Source organism: Thermobia domestica, chromosome 10, assembly GCF_964235325.1.
Source record: "Thermobia domestica chromosome 10, izTheDome1.hap1.1, whole genome shotgun sequence".
Taxonomy (NCBI): domain Eukaryota; kingdom Metazoa; phylum Arthropoda; class Insecta; order Zygentoma; family Lepismatidae; genus Thermobia; species Thermobia domestica.
Window position 1 is genome coordinate 90445844 of NC_137463.1, and position 20859 is coordinate 90466702.

The 20859-nt window shown below is 32.7% G+C and overlaps 1 protein-coding gene across 1 annotated transcript in view; it reads right to left on the minus strand.

The window, feature by feature from the left end:
• The window catches only part of Asator (tau-tubulin kinase asator), a 348933-nt gene that overhangs the window by 41407 nt on the left and 286667 nt on the right, over positions 1–20859 (minus strand). The window contains exon 14 of the mRNA XM_081728236.1: positions 6575–6622. Within this exon, the coding sequence (XP_081584362.1) occupies positions 6575–6622 (48 nt within the window). The remainder of the gene's footprint in view (positions 1–6574; positions 6623–20859) is intronic.

Here is a 20859-nt window from a genome sequence, read left to right on the forward strand (position 1 = left end):
ACTAAATTTGAGCGATACATAGATTTTCTAATGCTCTATAGCATAGTGTTCCACAACGGTTAACAAAATCTAGAAAAGAAAAATATTCACTATTACTGCAGAATACAAATTATTTTCAACATACATCTGAATATAGAAGTTCAATATTTCGATTTCAACATAGATAAGATCTTCTATTTATAAGAATATGAATAAATGATGAATAAACTGTTTTGTAAGAATTATCTATTTATATTTAGAACTATTTATTTATATTTTACAATACATCATCTCAACTTTCAACTAATGACAAAGAAATGAATATAAAATATTTAAAGTATGGAACTGTCAAAGTTTCATTGATGTACATCTAATGTGATTAAAGTTGTTGAATAAGCTGTTTTGTAAGAATTATCAACATTATTATTTATTTATATTTTATTTATTTATTATATAAATAAATATTTATATAAAACATAATATTTATTTATATTTTATATAATATTTCAACCTTCAATTAGTTACCAGGAAATATTTTAGAAACAAAACTGTCAATGTTCCGCTGATGTACACTAAACTGCTAAATTTTCTTGTTTCGAATTGAATAGTGCTGGCAACCAGCCTAATTTGGATAAATTTAATTCGCATTTGGTCATTGTCACTAGGTCAAGGTCACCACGGTTTCACTTTACAGGCCGACATCCCACGATTAGAACATGAAGAGATAATCTAATTATATTTCAAGGGGAGGAATGTTCTTAATTTAGTACAAAATAGGTCATTATCAGTGGGTCAAGGTCACTTAATAGCACCTCTTTCTCACAGTTTTCAAATATATTTTAAACAACAAAACTGATTAATCTTTTCAAAATTGAGCTCTTAATTTTCTTAAAATTAGTTAAATATATATTATTCTGCCAAATATACTTTTTCAGCAATGTAAATAAAAATAAATTCACGCCATATATATTTTTTAATATTCGGCGCTCCCAATTTAACATTTTGTAACATTAGACAGTATTTTGATGAAACTTGTTTTCTTTCTTTCTAATTTCTGCATTAGAAATTATTACGTTTATTCGACACTTGGATTTTCTAAAATCCAACAAAATATTTCCTATTGGAGGCAATCCTATAGCATTTTAACCGTAAATAAGGCAAGATATTTGCTGCAATACACTTATCCATACAGTTTGAAATATAGCCTCTGAGAAAAATTTATACTGGTATCATTAAGAATAAACAATAATACGGAAACGAGACAAAACATCGACTAGGGTTTAAAGAAATCATACCCGCAATCTCCTGGTAGAACTAAGGAAAACACTAGAAAAACCGGTCAGGATAACCTGTCATCGGATTCAGATCTGGGACACCTCGATAGCGAAGGAAAAATACGAACTACTGATCTGTACCCGTTTGCTATTGGATGTATCTGTTTAATCAAAAGACGAAACAATGAGTAGATTCGCCGTGCTTCCACTTTCCACACTAATGAAAAGTAAATCAGATATGAAAACAGAGGCTCTATAGTGTTGTAGTACTTAGAAAGTATTGCAAAACAAAATAATTAGGATCTCTGAAATGTTCAACCATGTCTTACGAAGCTGAGTTAGCATAATACTATACCAACACATCATTTATATGCGTGGATATGATGCCTTGAATATGTCACCTCAAAAACATTGGCTTTAATTCCAAAGGTAGAATGACTTTTCTTCCTTTTTTTTTCTCCCTCTTTCTCCTGAATTAATCAAGTTTCTAAGCGCAGTGTTCAAATTAATCCTCTTCCTATATTCAGCCTTTGAAAACATATCTACATATAGAGAAGATAGAGCTAAAAAGACTTTATTTTTCTTGAAATATTGTTTATCAGTGTAGTTTGACTGCTCTGATACCATAATTGATGGGCAAATTATACTTGTACAGTGGTAAGTAATATCTCAAATATATTAGCCCCTTGGTTTCGTAATATTTTCTGCCTACTGTATCGCTATATAGTTCAGATTTTGATATTGTCCTTTATTTCAGCTATTTTTGATACTGTCCTTTATTTTTCTGTTACTTTTAAAATGAAAATTAAAGCCGTCAATTCCAGGCAATACACATCTTAAAGATTATTTTTTTTTTCTCTAGCAATTTGATTCACACAATTTTTTACTTGTTTCCGTAATATCACTTTAAAGATTTCATACAATGTACGCTTATCTATTTAAAAATATTCTTCTACAGTTCGGGGATTGCTATTTTACTTCCAAAATAATCCATACAACAATATAACTTTTAAAATACACTATGTGTACAAATTTTTAGGAAGTTTAGGTGCTATTTGACCGAAAATATTTAATACAAGAGTTAACGCAAAAGTTATAGCAACTTTTTTATTTCTTTATTTTATTTATTTATTTATTTATTTATTCATTTTTGATACGAAAATGGGAACGAAGAAAGAAATTCTGAAATATATGCAAATGGAAGGTTAGTACGTGTATAAACGTTATATGGAAGGAGTTGGATGAGCATACCGTATTTGCGCGAATTAATATGCGCGATGCCGCACCTAAACTTTTGACACGAGATTATAGAAAAAGTAAATCTCGAATATAGACCGCAGTACTAAATTTACGAGAGTTGTGTGTTGTAGTTTTGGATGTGTGTATCAGTCATCCATTCAAAGCTAGTGTAAGGCAATTTTGTAGAACTTGCATCATGAACAAAGCTAAGATACAGTTTCCAACGTCCATCTGTGTCAGAAGTGTGCCATTGGATTTTGACTGCTTGACGGTCAATATCGGAAGTACTTGTCACGAAAAGTTCTAAAAAGACTGGAATTTCCAATAATCTTGATGGGACTGAAAATGACCTTTGTAACAGTGGCTCTGAGCAGCATTCTGGATCATCTAGCGAGGGTGAAGAATCAGACGCTGCTGATGCTGAGAGATAGTGGGAAGTGATTGTGCTTGATTTGGGTAGTTACAAACAAGCTGACAGTTTTGCTAAACAAAGTTGCTTTTCTTTTTCAAGAACAGGTACAGTACATAAATATACCGTATATATTATATATACTGCATAACAAAGATAAGTATTCCTGTAAATAAAAGTATTAAATGTACAAGTGTTTTTTGTGCCAATGTAAGGTTTTATCGGTACCAAATGAAGGTGGCAATTTTTGCGAAGAAGGTTAAGTTTTACTTCTATTTCTTCTTCAATCCTTGATGGTTTAGAAAAGTAACTGAAGTAACTGATAATGATATTAATTTCAACCCAAATACGTGTATATGCCATTTTGAAATTAAGGATTTAATATTTGAGGAGAAAAATCTCGATTATAGGCCGCACCGTGATTTTTTAAGCCAAAATTTAGGAAAAAAGTGTGGCCTATATTCGCGCAAATACGGTAGATATCCCCATCAGGATGTAGAACGAGGAAAATTAGTACAACTACTCATTTGTTTCTTAGTGTTTTACCTCGAATTACATTCGTTGGCAGTGTATAGTGGATTCTTTGGGAGACTACTTCGAAGGATTTTAGAGCCACTTGTATGTGTTTCTAGGCTTTACACATAATTATAATTGTATTAGTAATAATCTAGAATGTTGTAATTCGAAAAAAAAAAAAAAAAACATGTGAAACAAACGTGTCATACTCATTTTTCTCATGTCATATCCTGACGGGGATATGTATGTTCATCCAACTCTCTATATGTCACGTTTACATATCCATTAACCTTTCATTTGCATATTTCAGAATTTTTTGCTTCCTTCCCATTTTTGTATCCCCCAAAACTTTGTTATGACTTTTGCGGTAGTCTTCGTATTACTCATATACATAAATAGGACTTTTAGAGTAGTGTACCTAGTTAAAAAAGAATAATTCAATACAAGCTTTTTCATCATAAATGTGATGTCTCAATGTTTCTATAGATTAAATCGAGATGATTATCTAATAATAAACTCAAAAAGTAATTATCTTGGTCTTTAATCTCGTATTATATACTGTTCAAAACGTCAAGTAAAACTTCGATTTTTCTGTAGCAACCGTCAGCATTGTCAAGACATAAGTAAGGAAAGTTTTTGGTGGAAATGAGATACACGGGAATTAATTAAATATGACATTATATACCTTTATATATATCGGGTGTTCAAAAAATGGTGCACACGGACCACAGAGCACTATGCTGCAGACCAAAATAAAGCGAAAAGATTATGTGATGGTATGCCCTCCGAAGCCTCCTTCAGCCGCCATGGGGAATCAAAATTTCACAATGTGGCAACGTCGCAGATTTACTTGGAGCCATTAGCATTACTCTACGAATACAATAAGCAGTTGAATCGATTGCTACACTAGATGCTAGTGTCAATCAATATCGACTTAAGCTGCCATCTGGAAAGAATAGATATAACTATTTGATAGATTGGTAGATCTAATCCATGGTTCTTTATTTGCGACGTTGCCACATAGTACAATTTGTGTCTCCAGACGAAGACTCGAAAGGTGTATATATATATATATATATATATATATATATATATAGATAGATAGATAGATAGATATAGATATATATATATATATATATATATATAAAGATGAAACAAAAACTGAGATAGGAAAATATCATAGGGCGCATCACATGGTGTTGTTGTGTTGACTCCCAGGGCCCTCCTTCAAGGGGGCCCAGGGGCCAACTTCAAATTTTCAAATGTGAACATGTATTGAATCATACCTCATTCAATAGTACTTGAAAAACGAAACAACTTTTGTAGAAATAATAAACACTTCTGACCAGAGTATATACACTTGTTTATTAAAAACTAAATTCCAGTGTAACAGTTTCAACAACGTAACGTTGTCTTCATCAGACACCAACTGCAGTTGGTGTCTGATGAAGACAACGTTACGTTGTTGAAACTGTTACACTGGAATTTAGTTTTTAATAAACAAGTGTATATACTCTGGTCAGAAGTGTTTATTATTTCTTTAGTGAACTTTTGTAGGAAACAATTTTCGATTTGGGCCACCGTTTCTAAATGGCCGCAAAAAGTGGGTCCTATATCAGATAAAACGTCCAGTGCTTATAAATCCGAAATGGATGAGAATAAAAAGATGAAACAAAAACTGAGATAGGAAAATGTCATAGGGCACATCACATGGTGTTGTTGTGGAGACCCCCAGGGCCCTCCTTCAAGGGGGCCCAGGGACCAACTTCAAATTTTCAAATGTAAACACGTATTGAATCATACTTCATTCAATAGTACTTGAAAAACGAAACAACTTTTCTAGGAAACAATTTTCGATTTGGGCCACCGTTTTCAAAATGGCCGCAAAAAGTGGGTTCTGTATCAGATAAAACGTCCAGTGCTTATAGGCCTAAATCAGAAACGGCTGATAATAGAGAGATGAAACAAAAACTGAGATAGAAACGATGATAAAGCATATCAAGTGGTGTTGTTGTGGTGACCCTCAGGAAACCCAGTGAAGGGGGCCTAGGTGCCAACTTCAAACTGATACAGGACTTTTTGCGGCCATTTTGAAAACGGTGCCCCGAATCGAAAATTGTTTCCTACAAAAGTTGTTTCGTACTTCAAGTACTATTGAATGAGGTATGATTCAATACATGTTCCCATTTGAAAATCTGAAGTTGGCCTCTGGGTCCCCTTGAAGGAGGGCCCTGCGGGTCACCACGACAACACCATGCCATGGGCCCTATGGCATTTTCCTATCTAAGTTTTTGTTTCATCTTTTTATTCTCAGCCGTTTCGGATTTATAAGCACTGCACGTTTTATCTGAAACACCCTGTATATATATATATATATATTGCTTTATTTTGACTTGTAGAATAATGTGCTGTGGTCCCTGGGCGCAGTTTTTAGAGCACCCGATATATATATTTAAAAAATGTCATATTAGGTCATTTTCGTTCACCCTATTACCCTTTCCTTACCTATGTCTTGATAATGCTGACAGCTATAAAAAAAATGACGTTTAACATGATTTTTTAAAACAATATATAATACAAGACTGAAGACCAAGGTGAATATTTATAAGACGAAGTCGTTAATAAGAGTTGTACAATTGACATACATTATAATCGATACTTTGGTTATTGCTGTTATTCTTTTATTGATTTCGAAGCATTTTGCTAAATACCAACAACGTATGCAACAAATAAATCCATGACATTGACCCTATATATTCGGTAAAAAATAATTCTAGTTTTCTCGCAAATTTTGTGTATAAAACCACTAACTACTGTTTTACGAAGTGTGCTTATGAACAGATGCAGAAAATAAGAGGTGTAAAGTAATGAAATAAACAGAAATCTAAGCAAAATGAGATAACAGACTACATAAACTTTAATATATTAAATTATTTTTCTTTTTTAAAAAAAATGTACATTTTAAGACAAAATAAGAATACTAAAACAATAACACTATCACTACTACAGAAATTAAATTAGATGCTTCAAGAGGAAACTGTACAACAAAAATAAATCAAAAGGAAACTGCTTGTGAACAGCTGACACCAATATTAGCTTCACTTACTGAAAACTCAAACAGAAAGACATGAAAGTAAAAAATAAATCTGGTGCGTACTTTTTTGCTAGTTGATCCCCTACTGGTTTGCCGCATAAGCTGCACCTTCTGTAAAAACGCATAAAATACAGATCGTATGAAATAAAAAAACATTTTCTTCGTATCTCAGGAAGTTAACTAAAAATGATATACGTATAAATATGGCTACTTGTAAAACACTACCGAATAACAGTATCACAGCATTAATTTATATCCTGACTTTACTTTAAATTAAAATTTAACAACCCTACTTAGTAACTCTATTATTATTATTTTTTTTTTGCTTCAATTTAGTTTTATTTTTTAAAAAAGTATTATATAATACATGCTCATTTGGCAGGCATAGAATGCAAACTAAATAAATAACAAAATAAAATAATTTGCAAATTATTAAGAAAATGATCAGTCTTTCCCTTTATGTAAACTAGTTTAACATCCACAACACGCTTCAAACTATAGTAAATTATTTTTGCGTAACATACATTTGTATTAATCACATATTATGTGTTGCTTTTGTTTCAATTTCCAAATTATCACGTATTAAAAATTAATACATAAAATAACAAGTACACAATTGTCTCAGGTTGCAAGTTCTATTTTAAATTTTCGTTGTATTACTGGTTACGATACAAGTAGTTCTTTCTCTGTCATGATACAAAACTTTAACAGCATTATAAAGTTAATTAATATATTATTAGAGCTATTCAGTTTTTTTTTTATTTACGTTTTATTTTCAACACAAAGAAATCAACAATGCTTTTCTTTTATTTTATTAACGTCACTAACAAAAAATAGAGGCAAATTAAATTATCTGAAAACATTTTAATTTGCTACAAAAAATATCAATTCTATGTAACTCACAGTAGACACTATCAACAGAAAATCAAACAAAACAGCTATTTGTACAGCAAAAAATTGTACTGTATTTACAAAATATTTTAGATCTCTTAACTCATGTTTCAGTATACGAAAGAACCGTAGTCAATAGTTTCTTCAGGCTCAATATTAAACGGTTCTTTCAGTACAGCAGCTTCAAGCTGTTATTTTTAGTATTCATGCACTTCAACAAAGATGAAATAAATAAGCAAGACATATGTAACATTAAAAATTATTGAAAATTTTCGCACAATTTATTTATAATAATTACTATAAAAACAGATTTGTAGTTTCATATATTGCCACGTACGTACTGGAAATAAGACTGCGACGTTAAAATTCTTAGTTTCAACGAACTTCCAACAGTAATAATAATAAAAGTTTTTAGTTCAGCAGCACACAGACGTATCTGCGTAACAGGCGTTAAAAAATTCCTTCGACTCTGATTTCCTGGTTTTATAACATCCTTGCTATCAAGTTTACACTTGTTTCCTGTCTATCTTCACTTTGCATAAACGTACACAGTAACACAAACTGTCGGGCATTCACATTTCTTTCGAGCGTTGTCACTGCAGGTCTCGCACGGCTGTATTATAAACTGAGAACAAGGTAGTTAATTTTATTATACTACATCAATGATCTTTTTAGTTAGTGGGCCTATGTCAATGTAAAATGAATGAAAACTACAGAAATATAAATTTTACAAAATAGATTTTCAAAATCATACAAATATTAACATAGGAAGGAAAGCTCGAGATATTGATAAGGAAAGCTTGAGACTATAAATCAGTGTTCCATACAGTAATTATGGTATAACGTAAGGTTACGTTTATAGGTAGTTTGGTATCTGCTATTCTGTACGGGAGACTATCCTTGAGCATAGATACAACGGAAAATACAAAATGACAATCGTTCCCATTTATGGAAGTATAATTACGATTTAACTAGTGTAACTGAAAAATGTTCCGATTGTCAGAACGGATTCCAATTAGCTGTTATTTCTAATATTACCTGATTTGTTGATTTCTACCGCAAAGTATTAGAGCCGACATGCTGCACATAACCCTGTTCATAACTTTACGAACTCTTCACTTACTCTTCAATTCAATGTTTAAGAAGGCTTTAGTACTTGACCACAAATTTTTAGAGAGGTAGATGGAGAGTGATCACGTACTCCCAAACAGCCTCTCTAAAAATGATTGTGCATGTACCGGAGGTTCTGAAAGATGGATATTTGGATAGTTCACATACCAGTTCTTCAATGATGTCTTAACCCGACTACGACAGGTCTCATCGTAGAAGAGTTACGGACTTTCAAAGTTTACTTATTTCACATTTTTGGCATACTATAACTTCGAAACTATCCATTTTTGAGCACAGGTCCATATGAAATTTTTATTTCTTATTTTGATGTGAGGAATCTGCTCTCAAAATATTGTGACACATTTAAGTAACACCCTGTACAAACGCGCAGAACAGTGCTATTTCATATTATAACATTTTTAGCATTATTAGTTGTAAGTACGGGCAATGTACTCTGCCTTTTTGTATTAATAATTTGTCAGACAAACAAATATGAAATATTAAATAATAATTCTTTTTCACAATTAGAAACTACTGAATTACTACTGTCAATAATCTGACTGGTTTTATCACTTAATTATTCATTGACTCCACGAGGAAAATAATGGAAATTTTCAGAACTATATAACGAGTTTCTATAAATAATATTCTAGACAAAATTAAACTGAAAATTTGATTTTTAAACGATACAGAAAGCTGCACAAAAACTGAAGGTTTTTCAATTCACAGCTTATATTTTCGTCCTTATGCAAATACAAATCAATTAACAACTACATCCTGTATTGAATAATGACTTCCTTTAATACCAGCATACTTCTTTAATACTAAGTACATCGTACTCAAAATATTACTTTAGTTCAATACTGCAGCAAATCGGCTATACACCATAAGGTTCTAAGTGCTAATTATCTAAGTTTGTTTATATTCAATAGAAAGAATTTATTTAACAAACAGAAGGAAGACGATGTATTTCAATATTCTGTCCTTTTTTTTTCTTTCTTCATGTATTGTACTTGAGGTATGATTTAATGTAGCTACCAATAAATGTAGCGAAATCCTATACTATGTACAGAAAAAATATTAATGAATCACTATACACAACAAGAACAATATTTAAACGTATACTTGAAACAATATGACCATGCAACATTTCTTTTACATAAGGAAACAGGCATATCAAAACAAGACCTTATAAATCGTTTAACATAAAACGTGAAACTACGGAAGCATATGCGTACAAGTAACATTAATGCAACTAAATATAGCATAAAAAATCATTACGAAAATTCTACAAACAAAAATTTATATGTATGAGAAACTACAAATTATAAGTATCCTAATCAATAAAATGTTTCGCCTATGGTACTATTCTCTCAAATGTAACTTTACAAACCTTAAAATCTGCAATATCTTCAACAAAAATGATGAATTATAGTAGCAAGGTATAATAATAATAATAATAATAATAATAATAATAATAATAATAATAATAATAATAATAATAAAGAAGAAGAAGAAGAAGAATAGTGCAAAAAACTTTCTTGTTTAACAAAACGGAGCAATGGCTGTAACAAATGAAGCAGCAAATTAAGAAACGCCATTTCCAAGTCAAAATGAATTATTACAATTGATCAACTTATACTTTAATATTATTTATTTTTGGAGAGTTCCTATTAATTTAGATATTACCTTCAAAACTAGTTTTTAGTAGTTGACTGGTTGGGAAAATATGCAACAAGAAAATTTATTTAGATATAATTAAACTAAACTAAATTTTGCTGTAGACTGTTTCGAAGTTGATATTAAATCTCTATGTTAGGATGATCGTATCGTAATCTTGTTCTTTGGATATATTGTTGTTGTTTGTTCTTTGTTTGCGAGAGATATTTAGATAAACATAGTTACCCGTTTAAATTATGTTCCTTCTTAAATGGCACCACTGAATGGTTAAAATATAAGTAAAAGAAAATAATAATTAAAACAGTAAATCTGCTAAATTTTATATTATTCATCTATAATCATTTCCCATTCAGAAATACATATACGACATTTTCTGACGAAAAACTTCCCTTTAAGCTCATTATGGAAACAAAGAAGGAAAAAAAAGTACGAACTAAAAATAAGCAACAAACGAGATTAATACTACTGCTATAGCTGGAACTTTTCATACAGTCTACTGAACATCCGCTTCATTAAATTTTATGCTTTCTTCCTCGCTTGAAAATGCTGAGTTAAGTAGCAATGTTCTCTGTTATCCAGAAAGTGAAAAATGCACGACTGGACCGAAAATCGGATTCAGGATTTGGGTTTATCGTGCGATGCGTTAACCACTACGCTGTCCAATCCGCTTTATGAACAGTCATACATTGCTCTTGAAGTCTACGTGGTCTGTATGGCTAAGAAGACTTCAAGTGTAATAGAGTACATGCTGTTCATGGAACAAACTGGGTAGCATAACGGTTAACGAATCGCACAGTAAACTGAAAATGTTGTTCGATTCTCGATTAAGTCGTGCATTTTTCATTCTTTGTGTCACTTAATTTATACCAGCAGAGAGATTGAAATGATATTTAGTTATTTTCTCAATTTATTATATATAATAGAAATATTCTCTCATATTGCTTTCTTCTACATTAAAATGTTTTATTTTACTATATTTAGAAGCTATTTGTTGTTTGTAACTGCAAATGTAGCTAATTTCACTACATTAAAAACTCATTTGTTAAAAGGCGAACAACATGAATTTATAGGCTACGTTTAGCGCCGACCACCGGAAGAATAAAACCTCGCATACTTTTTTCTGCAACAGAATACATGGCATATTTTGGTAATAGTAACTCATTTATGATACTAGTGTCGATAGGATTAATAATCTGTTTCATTATAACAGACGTATGGCTATCATTTTCCTCGAAATAAAATATTTCAAAGTTTTGTTCTCTCGTGGGGAGGAAGGGGAGAGGAGCACGGTGGTTCAGTGGTAGAGCGCTTACCTCCGGTGCGGGGGTCCCTGGTTTAATCCCTGGCCACGTTTGTGGTGGACAACATCGTGTTTATTGGTTTTCTCGAGGTACTTCCGTTACCTCCCACATTTTCATTCTACTAATTCTTTCATCATCATTCACTTGCCTTAGTCATCCGTCTCCCTTAGCCTAAAGGGCATAATCGTGGGACATAAAACTGAAAGATCTCATTTCATGTTCTCTTGTGAATAGAATCTTCAAGATATTGATTCACAAATTTCAAATATTTTCGTCAGTTTACCTGCCACAATTTTGCAGTTATTTCTATTACTACGGAATTAATTGGTATCGCGCGTTTTTAAAGCAACTCACCCATAGGTTTCACATATAACATTTTAAAAGAAGGAAATTGACACTATACTTTTACGGAGTAACGATATTGTGCTCGTGTGCTCGGTTTGCAATGCTACTTGGACATATTCTTGAACATTCAACACTCACTTTGAGGACCCCAAACTAGATAAGTAGTAATAATATTAAGCTTTATGTGCGTATAGTCCTCGAATTCGATCCTCGGTTAGAGAAAATGTTTCAATCTCGTATCATATAGTCTTGGTACTAAAAACGGACATTAAGATCAAATAAAAACAGTTACAACAAAAGCACTTATCGTGGTTACCGAACACAACATACCCTCATATTTGTAATTATAATATTTTTAATTTTAATATGAAGAGGTTAATTTGGGATGCAATGATGACTTTTTATTTCTTTAATATGTGATCGAAGGACATCATTCTTCTAATTTGAAGCAAGACAAGAAGTCAGCATTAAAAATAAAATGATCACCATTTCAAAAATATACTATTAACAGATGAAATACATATAGTGAGTATTTTACATTTTTTACAACTAAAATAGTGCGCGAATATGCAAGGTGGAGTATCTTGAATCGATTTTGTAACTTCTAACTAATTGATAAAAATCGATGAAATTTCACAACGTATGAATATTGGTAGGGGGACATCGCTTGAAATACTATGTAATACCACCTGATTAACAGTGCTGCCAAACCAACAAAATTTTCTACACACACACATACATATTGTATATTAACATTATACACTCAAAGCTTACAATACCGTATTTGTTATTTACTGTTACAAATTAAGGACGATACAGTATCACAAACATCTACATTTAGAGGCCTCTACAATAGTAATAACGGAAGTGAGAAAAGTGTTATTGCACATCGGGAGTATTTTAGTGTCACGTAAAATCACCATACCATGTCGTATTTCTAACACGTAAGAACAAAGTTACAAAGGATTGTACATTTTACTTTCTTCAAAATGTTTTAACTCGAAAAAGTGGTAAAACAAGTATCACATCCAATCACATAGTCTCTAATAAACGTAAAAATCTTAATGCCATTTACACCAATATGATATCTCAACCCGTTTCTGAGATACGACGAATATTTTTAAGGTTTGCTACACTACTTAAAATTATGAAAATATGAAATGTTTGGGTTTTACGTCCCACGGTTATGCCGGTTAGGCTAAAGGAGATGGTGATGATGAGAAGTGAATGAAATGGTGGAATGAAGAAAGTGGGAAGAAACGGGAGAACCCCGAGGGAACCCAGGCACACGGTGTTTGTCCACCACAAAGTTCACTTTTAAAATTATGAAATTGCTAGAACTTATTAAATATGTAACTACCAAGAAACTATTGGTGTAATGTTATAGGAGCAGACGAAAGCTTTCATCAAAATTCCTTGGTTCATGTTTGGTTCATTAAAATTCCTTTACATACTTATCCAGTCTCTCCGTATGTCCGTCCGTCTGAGAACTACTTGGTGAATCACCATCAATTTTGAGAAAATGTAGAGGGAATTGAGTTCGTTGATTGAGGTGATATTAAGACCAGAAGTCGTAGAAATAAAACATTTCCGATTTTAATGTTAATCTCTATGGAGCAAAAACGGTAATAGATAGCGGGAAGCTGTTTTCTGCAATCAATTAAGTGTCGCGAAAGCATTTTTTATTTCCATTTTAATGTCTCTACTAAAAACAAAAATAGTAGAAATCTACTACCACTTCCGGTTCCAATGTTAATTGATAAAATATCATGCCATACAAACCAAACTCCTTCAAGTGATTTACACGTGACACTGCTACTTCTTTTTTCAAATTATTTCCCATAACTACGTCATTCTGAGAACCACAGAAATCTCTGCCCACGTTTTTGTATCTTCAAAACGGTTTGCGATGTCAAATTGCTGTAAACGGCATTATGATCTTGACGTTTACTGAAAACCATTTTAGTGATCCGATGTAATACTTATCTAAGCACTTTTACGATTTTTTTTTTAAAATAAGAAAACAGAACTTTCAATCCTTTGTAACTTTGTTTCTACCTGTTAGAAATATGTCCTATTATGTTTATAGTGTTCGACACTAAGTTATTTCCGATATGCATTGACATGTACATCTTACTTGTGTTATTACTGTTTTAGAGGCCTCCAAAATTTGAATATTTACGGATATTTGTGATATTGTAGCATCCTTAGATGTAACACTGGATAGTAAGTGTGGTATTGTAATATTTCGTTTAATGTGTAGATTTGAAATGTGTAAGAACCTGATGTATATACTACAGCATTTACAAAAAATATAACTTTATGTTGAGTTGGTAACATATTAATCGAGTTGTATTCCGGAATATATCAAACAATGTCGCCCTGACGATAATTGCATGCTACAAAATTTCATTGAACTTTATTTTTTAGTTTAAAAGTTTCTAAGTCGTTTTAAGATAAATAGTCCACCCTGTATAAACCTATTCTATAAGTAATATCTTTCCATATTCTCATCGAAAATTGCACAACTAAGTACACAAATCAATGCACATAACAAAATTAAAAATACTCTCTCTCCTTTCGGACTTATAATTTACGTATATCAATTTTGTCTAGTAACACAATATATCTTTTTGTTATTACAAACAATTCTAAAAAATAAATATTGAAAGACCTGTTGAATTTCAGACCAACAAATAAAATGGTACACTAAACATTGGGTAACGAATAATTGCATCATTTATTACGTGGTTTTTACATAGACGGATAGCAATGGTAGTTTGCATCGTGTGTATTAGTCTTTTCAGGTAGAATAAGTATCACAACAAAGTATCAGAATGACAAGAAAAGAGCTTTACCATTACGACGATATCGGACTTGGCGAGAGTATCGAAAAATAATTTCAAATGGGACTATCAACAGCAATAAGGATGCTAGGCCGCCAAACAATCATCGTCAAAATTGCGGCTCGAAGAAGTTTTAACGAACAGTAACCGCCATCGTGTTACACATTGTGACTGTAAACCACTTCAAGTCCAGCCAAAACTTACTACAGGAATTCAACGGAGAATTAGCCACCATTGTAATGATTAAATATTGGTGTATATTAACAAATACCAACATTTCAAGTTTGTGTATATACTAAAACCTCGTTTTCACAAAATGTTCATTTCAGTTTTTCCATTTACTCTTGTAATTCAGAGTATTTATTCAAGAAAATAAATTTTGTATAGTTCTGCATCTTATTCAAGTATTTTATGGTATATAACTGATACCTTGACACAAAGTGCATATCACTGTCAATGGAAATATCCCAAGATCACTTTTTTAAATTGTCTTAGTATTGAATAAGTTTAGCGAACTGGAGAAAAATGCTGCATAATTTACTGCATACATACACACAAAAATTGGGCTGTAGAAAACTGAAAATGTATAACCTGGAGACGAATCTACTTGCTATTTATATGCAAATCATGTTACGCAGGGATTCTTCCACGCATACTTTCGCCCCTTTCCCCGATACACAAACGAAAATAGTGTCCCAATGCAGCCGCCTCAAATTTTTATTTTTCACCCCGTCCCCTAGGCAGATTTTTTTGGAAGAAAGCCTGAAATTACGTAAGGAGTACGCCATAGACTTAATAAAATCTTCATTAAAGAGAGTCTACAAGTAGTGATCATGCTGAAAGTAGCCGTGTTATGTTCTATAGCTGTTTCAAGTAATTTGATCAAGGTGACAGTGCATTTCAACTTGAAAGCCAACTGCTGGACGACCAAAAACCTACTTCACAAAGATTCTCGTCTTGTGATGCTAATGCAGAACTGATAAAAATCAAACTTTTACAATTGTATGTATCATCAAACTTGAATGCATTAGAGGTAACAGATCAGTAGTTACAAATGACATATATTATTATTCTCGCGTTTCTGCTTAATATTTTGCGAATTGTAAGAAACACTTGCAAAACTTGGAAGTTTTATGAAACGGAAGGCCCGGACTTTTGTAATTTACTTCAATACGGGATACAGCTATCCCAGTGTAGTAAACGACTATTTACTCGTCCCACTTTCCAACTATGTGAGTAATATGAGGAACATTCTACAATATTCACGTATCTCGACCGTCCGCAAATTACACACAGAAAATCTGTGAGTTATCACACTCATGAGTAAAGTGACGATGACCGTCCTCAAAATCAGTTGATTGCGGATTTTTTAACAGATGAGTAGTAAATATTTAGAAATGAACTATAAAATTTTGGAACTTCGTGGATACAATGCCGAATGGATTTGTAACAAATACTTGGTCTCACGGAAATTCCACATACTCTTACGTATTTTTTTCAGTCAAAGTTACCTTAATATTTTGTTCAGAATTTTCACTGATATGTACAGTCTTGTTCATGATGAGCTTGTAGAGAGCACAGTGGTTCAGTGGTACACATTCTCCTATAGTACGAGTGGTCCCTGTTTCGATTGTGAGCTTGCGGTGGACAATACCGTATCCGTGGGTTTCTCAAAGTTCTGTTTCCTCCCACATTCTCAATTCACGAATTCTTTCACAATCATTTAGTTTTATTAATCATTCGCCTCCATTAGCCTAAAGAGATTTTTTTCGAGAAGCTGGTCGCATAATCTTTCTGTGATTACGCACTTTTATCCGGAAGTACAAGTATTCGCTTAACGGTAAAGATCAAGTCATTTCGTGTAATGGGTACTTATTTTTGTTTTTCTAATGTGGATGGTCAGCCTCATGTTAACAAGAATGTTCATGTACTAGTAAGGACTGGCATAAAAGAAAATCTACTAGGAACACTAGGTAAAATAAACTAGAAAAATTTCAAAGATGCATGCAAACTTTTCACAAACACACATACCACACTAGAAAGCTACGAAGCACTAATAAATAAATCTTACACAAATTTGGTCACTGTAAATTTCTATTACAGAACAGTGTTCTTTCTTTTCTTTTTTTTTTTAAAAAAAAGAAAGAAAACGAAACGTTTATTTGCACTGTGTGTCAGTGGTATAGTATTTTGAAATTAATTATAAAAAATTGTTCGGCTTCTATTACCCTTAAATATATTCTAAATTGATTGGATAATTACAGAGTAATATCTCCGCCCTAAACTGCTGTAAAATTACACAATATTGTGTTCCTTGGTTTTCCTTTCCAACTTGTTAACAGAATCAATTGCATCACGGGTAGGAACTATGGACACAATTGTACACTTACTACAGGAAATAACAGACAAAACATTAATAGATTTACTATATTATGCCGAGTGTAACAGAAATCCCAAGTCAGTACATACGTGTATGGTACGGGTGCATATACCGTACAAAACAAGTACATATGTACATGTGAATTAATACAGGTGTTTCAGACGTACATAGCTGTGTGTTCAGGTACACATGTGCAGCACAGATATTGCATACGTAGACAGTACAGTGTTACGGGTAGTACAAGCACTCACACGTATCGTTTTACAGGTATCCGTGTGTTCGCACATGTGAAAGTGCAAGTATGATGCACATGTTCTGTGCTCTTGGTCCGGGGCGATAGGCCAACTTCGTTATGAGTGAAGACACGAAAAAATGGGGGAAAAAAGGGAAAGCTGTCAGAAATTGGTGATTTTCAGCCTACAATGCTGGAATTTTTCAAATCGCACCAGCCGTTTGAGCTCATATTGCTGTGTACCGAACTCAGAATACCTCTAATGTTTTCCAATAATGCTGTATTGTTATAATGGTGAAGCCCCAAGGAAACAGCCTGATGAGCTGGCAACGTTGTTTCTTAATTTAACATAGGACGCCTTAGTAGTGTGGAATCCAAACAGCTGGTGCGAATGGAAAAATTCCACAATTTTAGATAGAAATCCATATATTTCCAACAACTTTTTCTCTCCTTTCTATTTTATTTATTCATTTTTATTAATTTTTATCCAAACGGAGTTGTGTTATGGTCCCGGACTTTTGATATACCCGGAATATTAGTTACAGAAAAATATACTATAGAACAAAAAGGGAAGATAGAAAAGCATGATAAAATTATAGCTTAATAGAAAATAAGGGGGACACATCAGTAAGTGTTTGCCCTGATTAGAAAATAGTTGAGGTAGATGTGATATTATATATGAGCATTAAAATTAATCTTGTTGACTTTATGATGCTAGTCTCAAGGTGTTTGTGTTGACGAATATTAAGATGTTAACGTCTATAGTTATTAACTGTTTAACTAATTCTCATTCATCCTATCGCTACTAAACCCTATGTGCTTAAGCTTCTAAATCATACTATATATAAGTATAGAAAGTCTTACAAAGCGAGAATCACTTGGTAACCATGTGGGTAACGCAGATACTTTCTGTGGGACTGATTCCATATACAGAATGATTCACATAAACCTTCAGTATTTTATTATGATACAAATTTTAAAGAAACCACGACAAGTATATGAAATCAGTTTTAAATTACCAGAAATGTGAGAGAATCATTTAGTGACGGAAATGTCAAAAATATCCTTCACCATCTGCTGCAACGTATTTTGTGATGTGTGCTAAAGTGTACGACGAATAATGTTATTCATCTAGTGTTCTTGGACGACTTCTATAGGGTCTATCCTTCAAGCAAACTCATTTATATATATATATATATAAAGTTAAATACTCGGTCAATTGGAAGACCATTGGTTCTTTGGAATTATTTCGACAAAAAAGCTGGTTATGAGTTACATGAAAGATATGTTGAATGTGTGATGTACTGCCATATTGTTGAAAGTGTTCTACGATGTTCCACGAATTCTTTGAATATGTGACCGTAACCCTCAGGAATGAAGTTAACATTACTTTTAATCTATTTCAGCAAACATCATAGAATATGATCCAATAGGTCCAGTTAGGTTTGCAGGAACTAGAGGACATTTCCGACATCTTATGACAAAAAATTCTCCCATTTTTAGTGTATAATTCACAAATGATTGCGCAAGATTGTAAAGATATAAATTAATAGACACTATTGAATACAGTAAAGATTATGCCTAGACGTTTCAGTTTCCTCCGGTAGATGTCAACGACTGGAGGACATTTCCTACTATCTAACGTCGTGATATGTAACTTCTGGCATTCTACAATTATACACCTTTGTTTGAATAGCAGAAAATGGGATATGGATAGCCATCGTTACAGTCACCATTACCGTGAAGATGTTAACAGATTGACTGCATTAACGAACTCGTCCAAGATAATCGATCAAACTAACTATTGCAAAAAATTAAAAATTCGCTTTCTTTCAATAGTTATTGCGTGGAGTAACGGAAGGAAGGACATACTAAGCTTACAATCTTGAAGATTTGTTTGAATCATCCTGTATTTGTTGAATAGATTTGTTTGTTGCAGAAAGAAAGCATCCTAAGTAACGAAAAGCTGTCATTTTGTCTCAGTCAACTCTTAATATCGAAAAGCGATTAAGCTGTTTCATTCATTTGGTAAAACTATCACACAGATTTACGGTAAGATGAAATCTACCTATGGAAATGTACTGTGTGCCCATCCTATAGTAATGTTAAAATCTGAGTATTCAAGTGAGCAGCAGGAAGCAATGAGGACGAGCCAAGAAAAGAATGGTCCTACTTAGTCAAGGATAAATAGTGGTGCGTCTAGGATTCTTGGTCAAATAAATTAGTAGCTTACTACTAAAGCTGTGATTAAAGCTAGCATTAAGTTAGTTCACTTTTGATTACACTTGCTTCATAAACAACTGCACCGTCCGAAGTATCTGCCTAATATTTTTCACATTTTGCACTAGAAATAATAAATAAATAAATAAATAAATAAATAAATAAATAAATAAAAATGGAATTGATTGGTTGGTAAATTTGCAGTTTGACGATACATTTCATCACTGACGCTATATGAGAAGTTAAACGTGGAATCTGAACCACATGAGCTCTCACTGGAGTCTCCCGTGCTGAAGGCATGTATGTTAATCATATAGCCACAAGAAAGCTCTGAAAAGTGAAGTGATCACGCATTATGTTCACAATATGTCAAAAACGTGATGTTTGCTTCAAGGCTACTCACGAGGGAAGCACGTTGGTTCATCTACTATGGTTCTGAGCATAAAATAGATGCTTACTACGTCACATTCCTCCATCGAAATAGTGAAGATACAACTCTCCGCCCTTAGTATTTTAAACTGCGAATAGATATCCTGAAAGATAACTTGAATTGAGCATCTTCAGACTTCTTTCTCGAAAGAATCGATGCGGGGAAGGAATTTTTACTGTGTAAAGACGATTTACAAGGCTTTCCAGTGGAACATAGTACATTGTAAATAGAAATGTGATATTTTATAGTGAAACTACTTAAGAGAAGGTGTAGTAAGTTTAACGAACCTTAGACATTATTAATCAGGGCAAAACTTTTGGTATCTCTTCGTATCTACAGATTCAAAAGTGGCACTAGGAACACTAGGGTAAAAGCACAAATAGGAAACACCTCAGAGCAAATAAAGATAAAGCTTAACAGTAAACGTGCTGCAGCTGACAAACAACAAAGGGCACAGAAAAAGAAAAAGCTGGAATTAAAAATGTACGGAAAGGTTATAGTGGAAAATATTTTGTATGTTCGGTAGGGACCTTTCCTATTTAATTCAGCACACAATTAGATCGATGATATTGCACTGAAAGAACACTGAGGAAAGGATCAGTACTTCGAAACCAAACACAATACAAAAAATTACCAAGGAATTAAGATTTTTACTCGCAGTATAATGTAGATTTTAGGCAAAGAGAGGTTGTATGTGGGCAACTTTCTCTTTTAAATCAGCTATGGTGGAAGACCTCTAATTAAGACGATTAAAATCTCAGTAAACGCAACTAGAAAACTTTAAGAATATAAATGACGGAAAATTGAACTCAACAGTATGAAGTTACTGACATCATTGGTTTGTAATTTGTTCTAACTAAACAAAATTTATTCGATTCACGTTTCGAGTCATTTTGAACTTCTTTAGTACTTT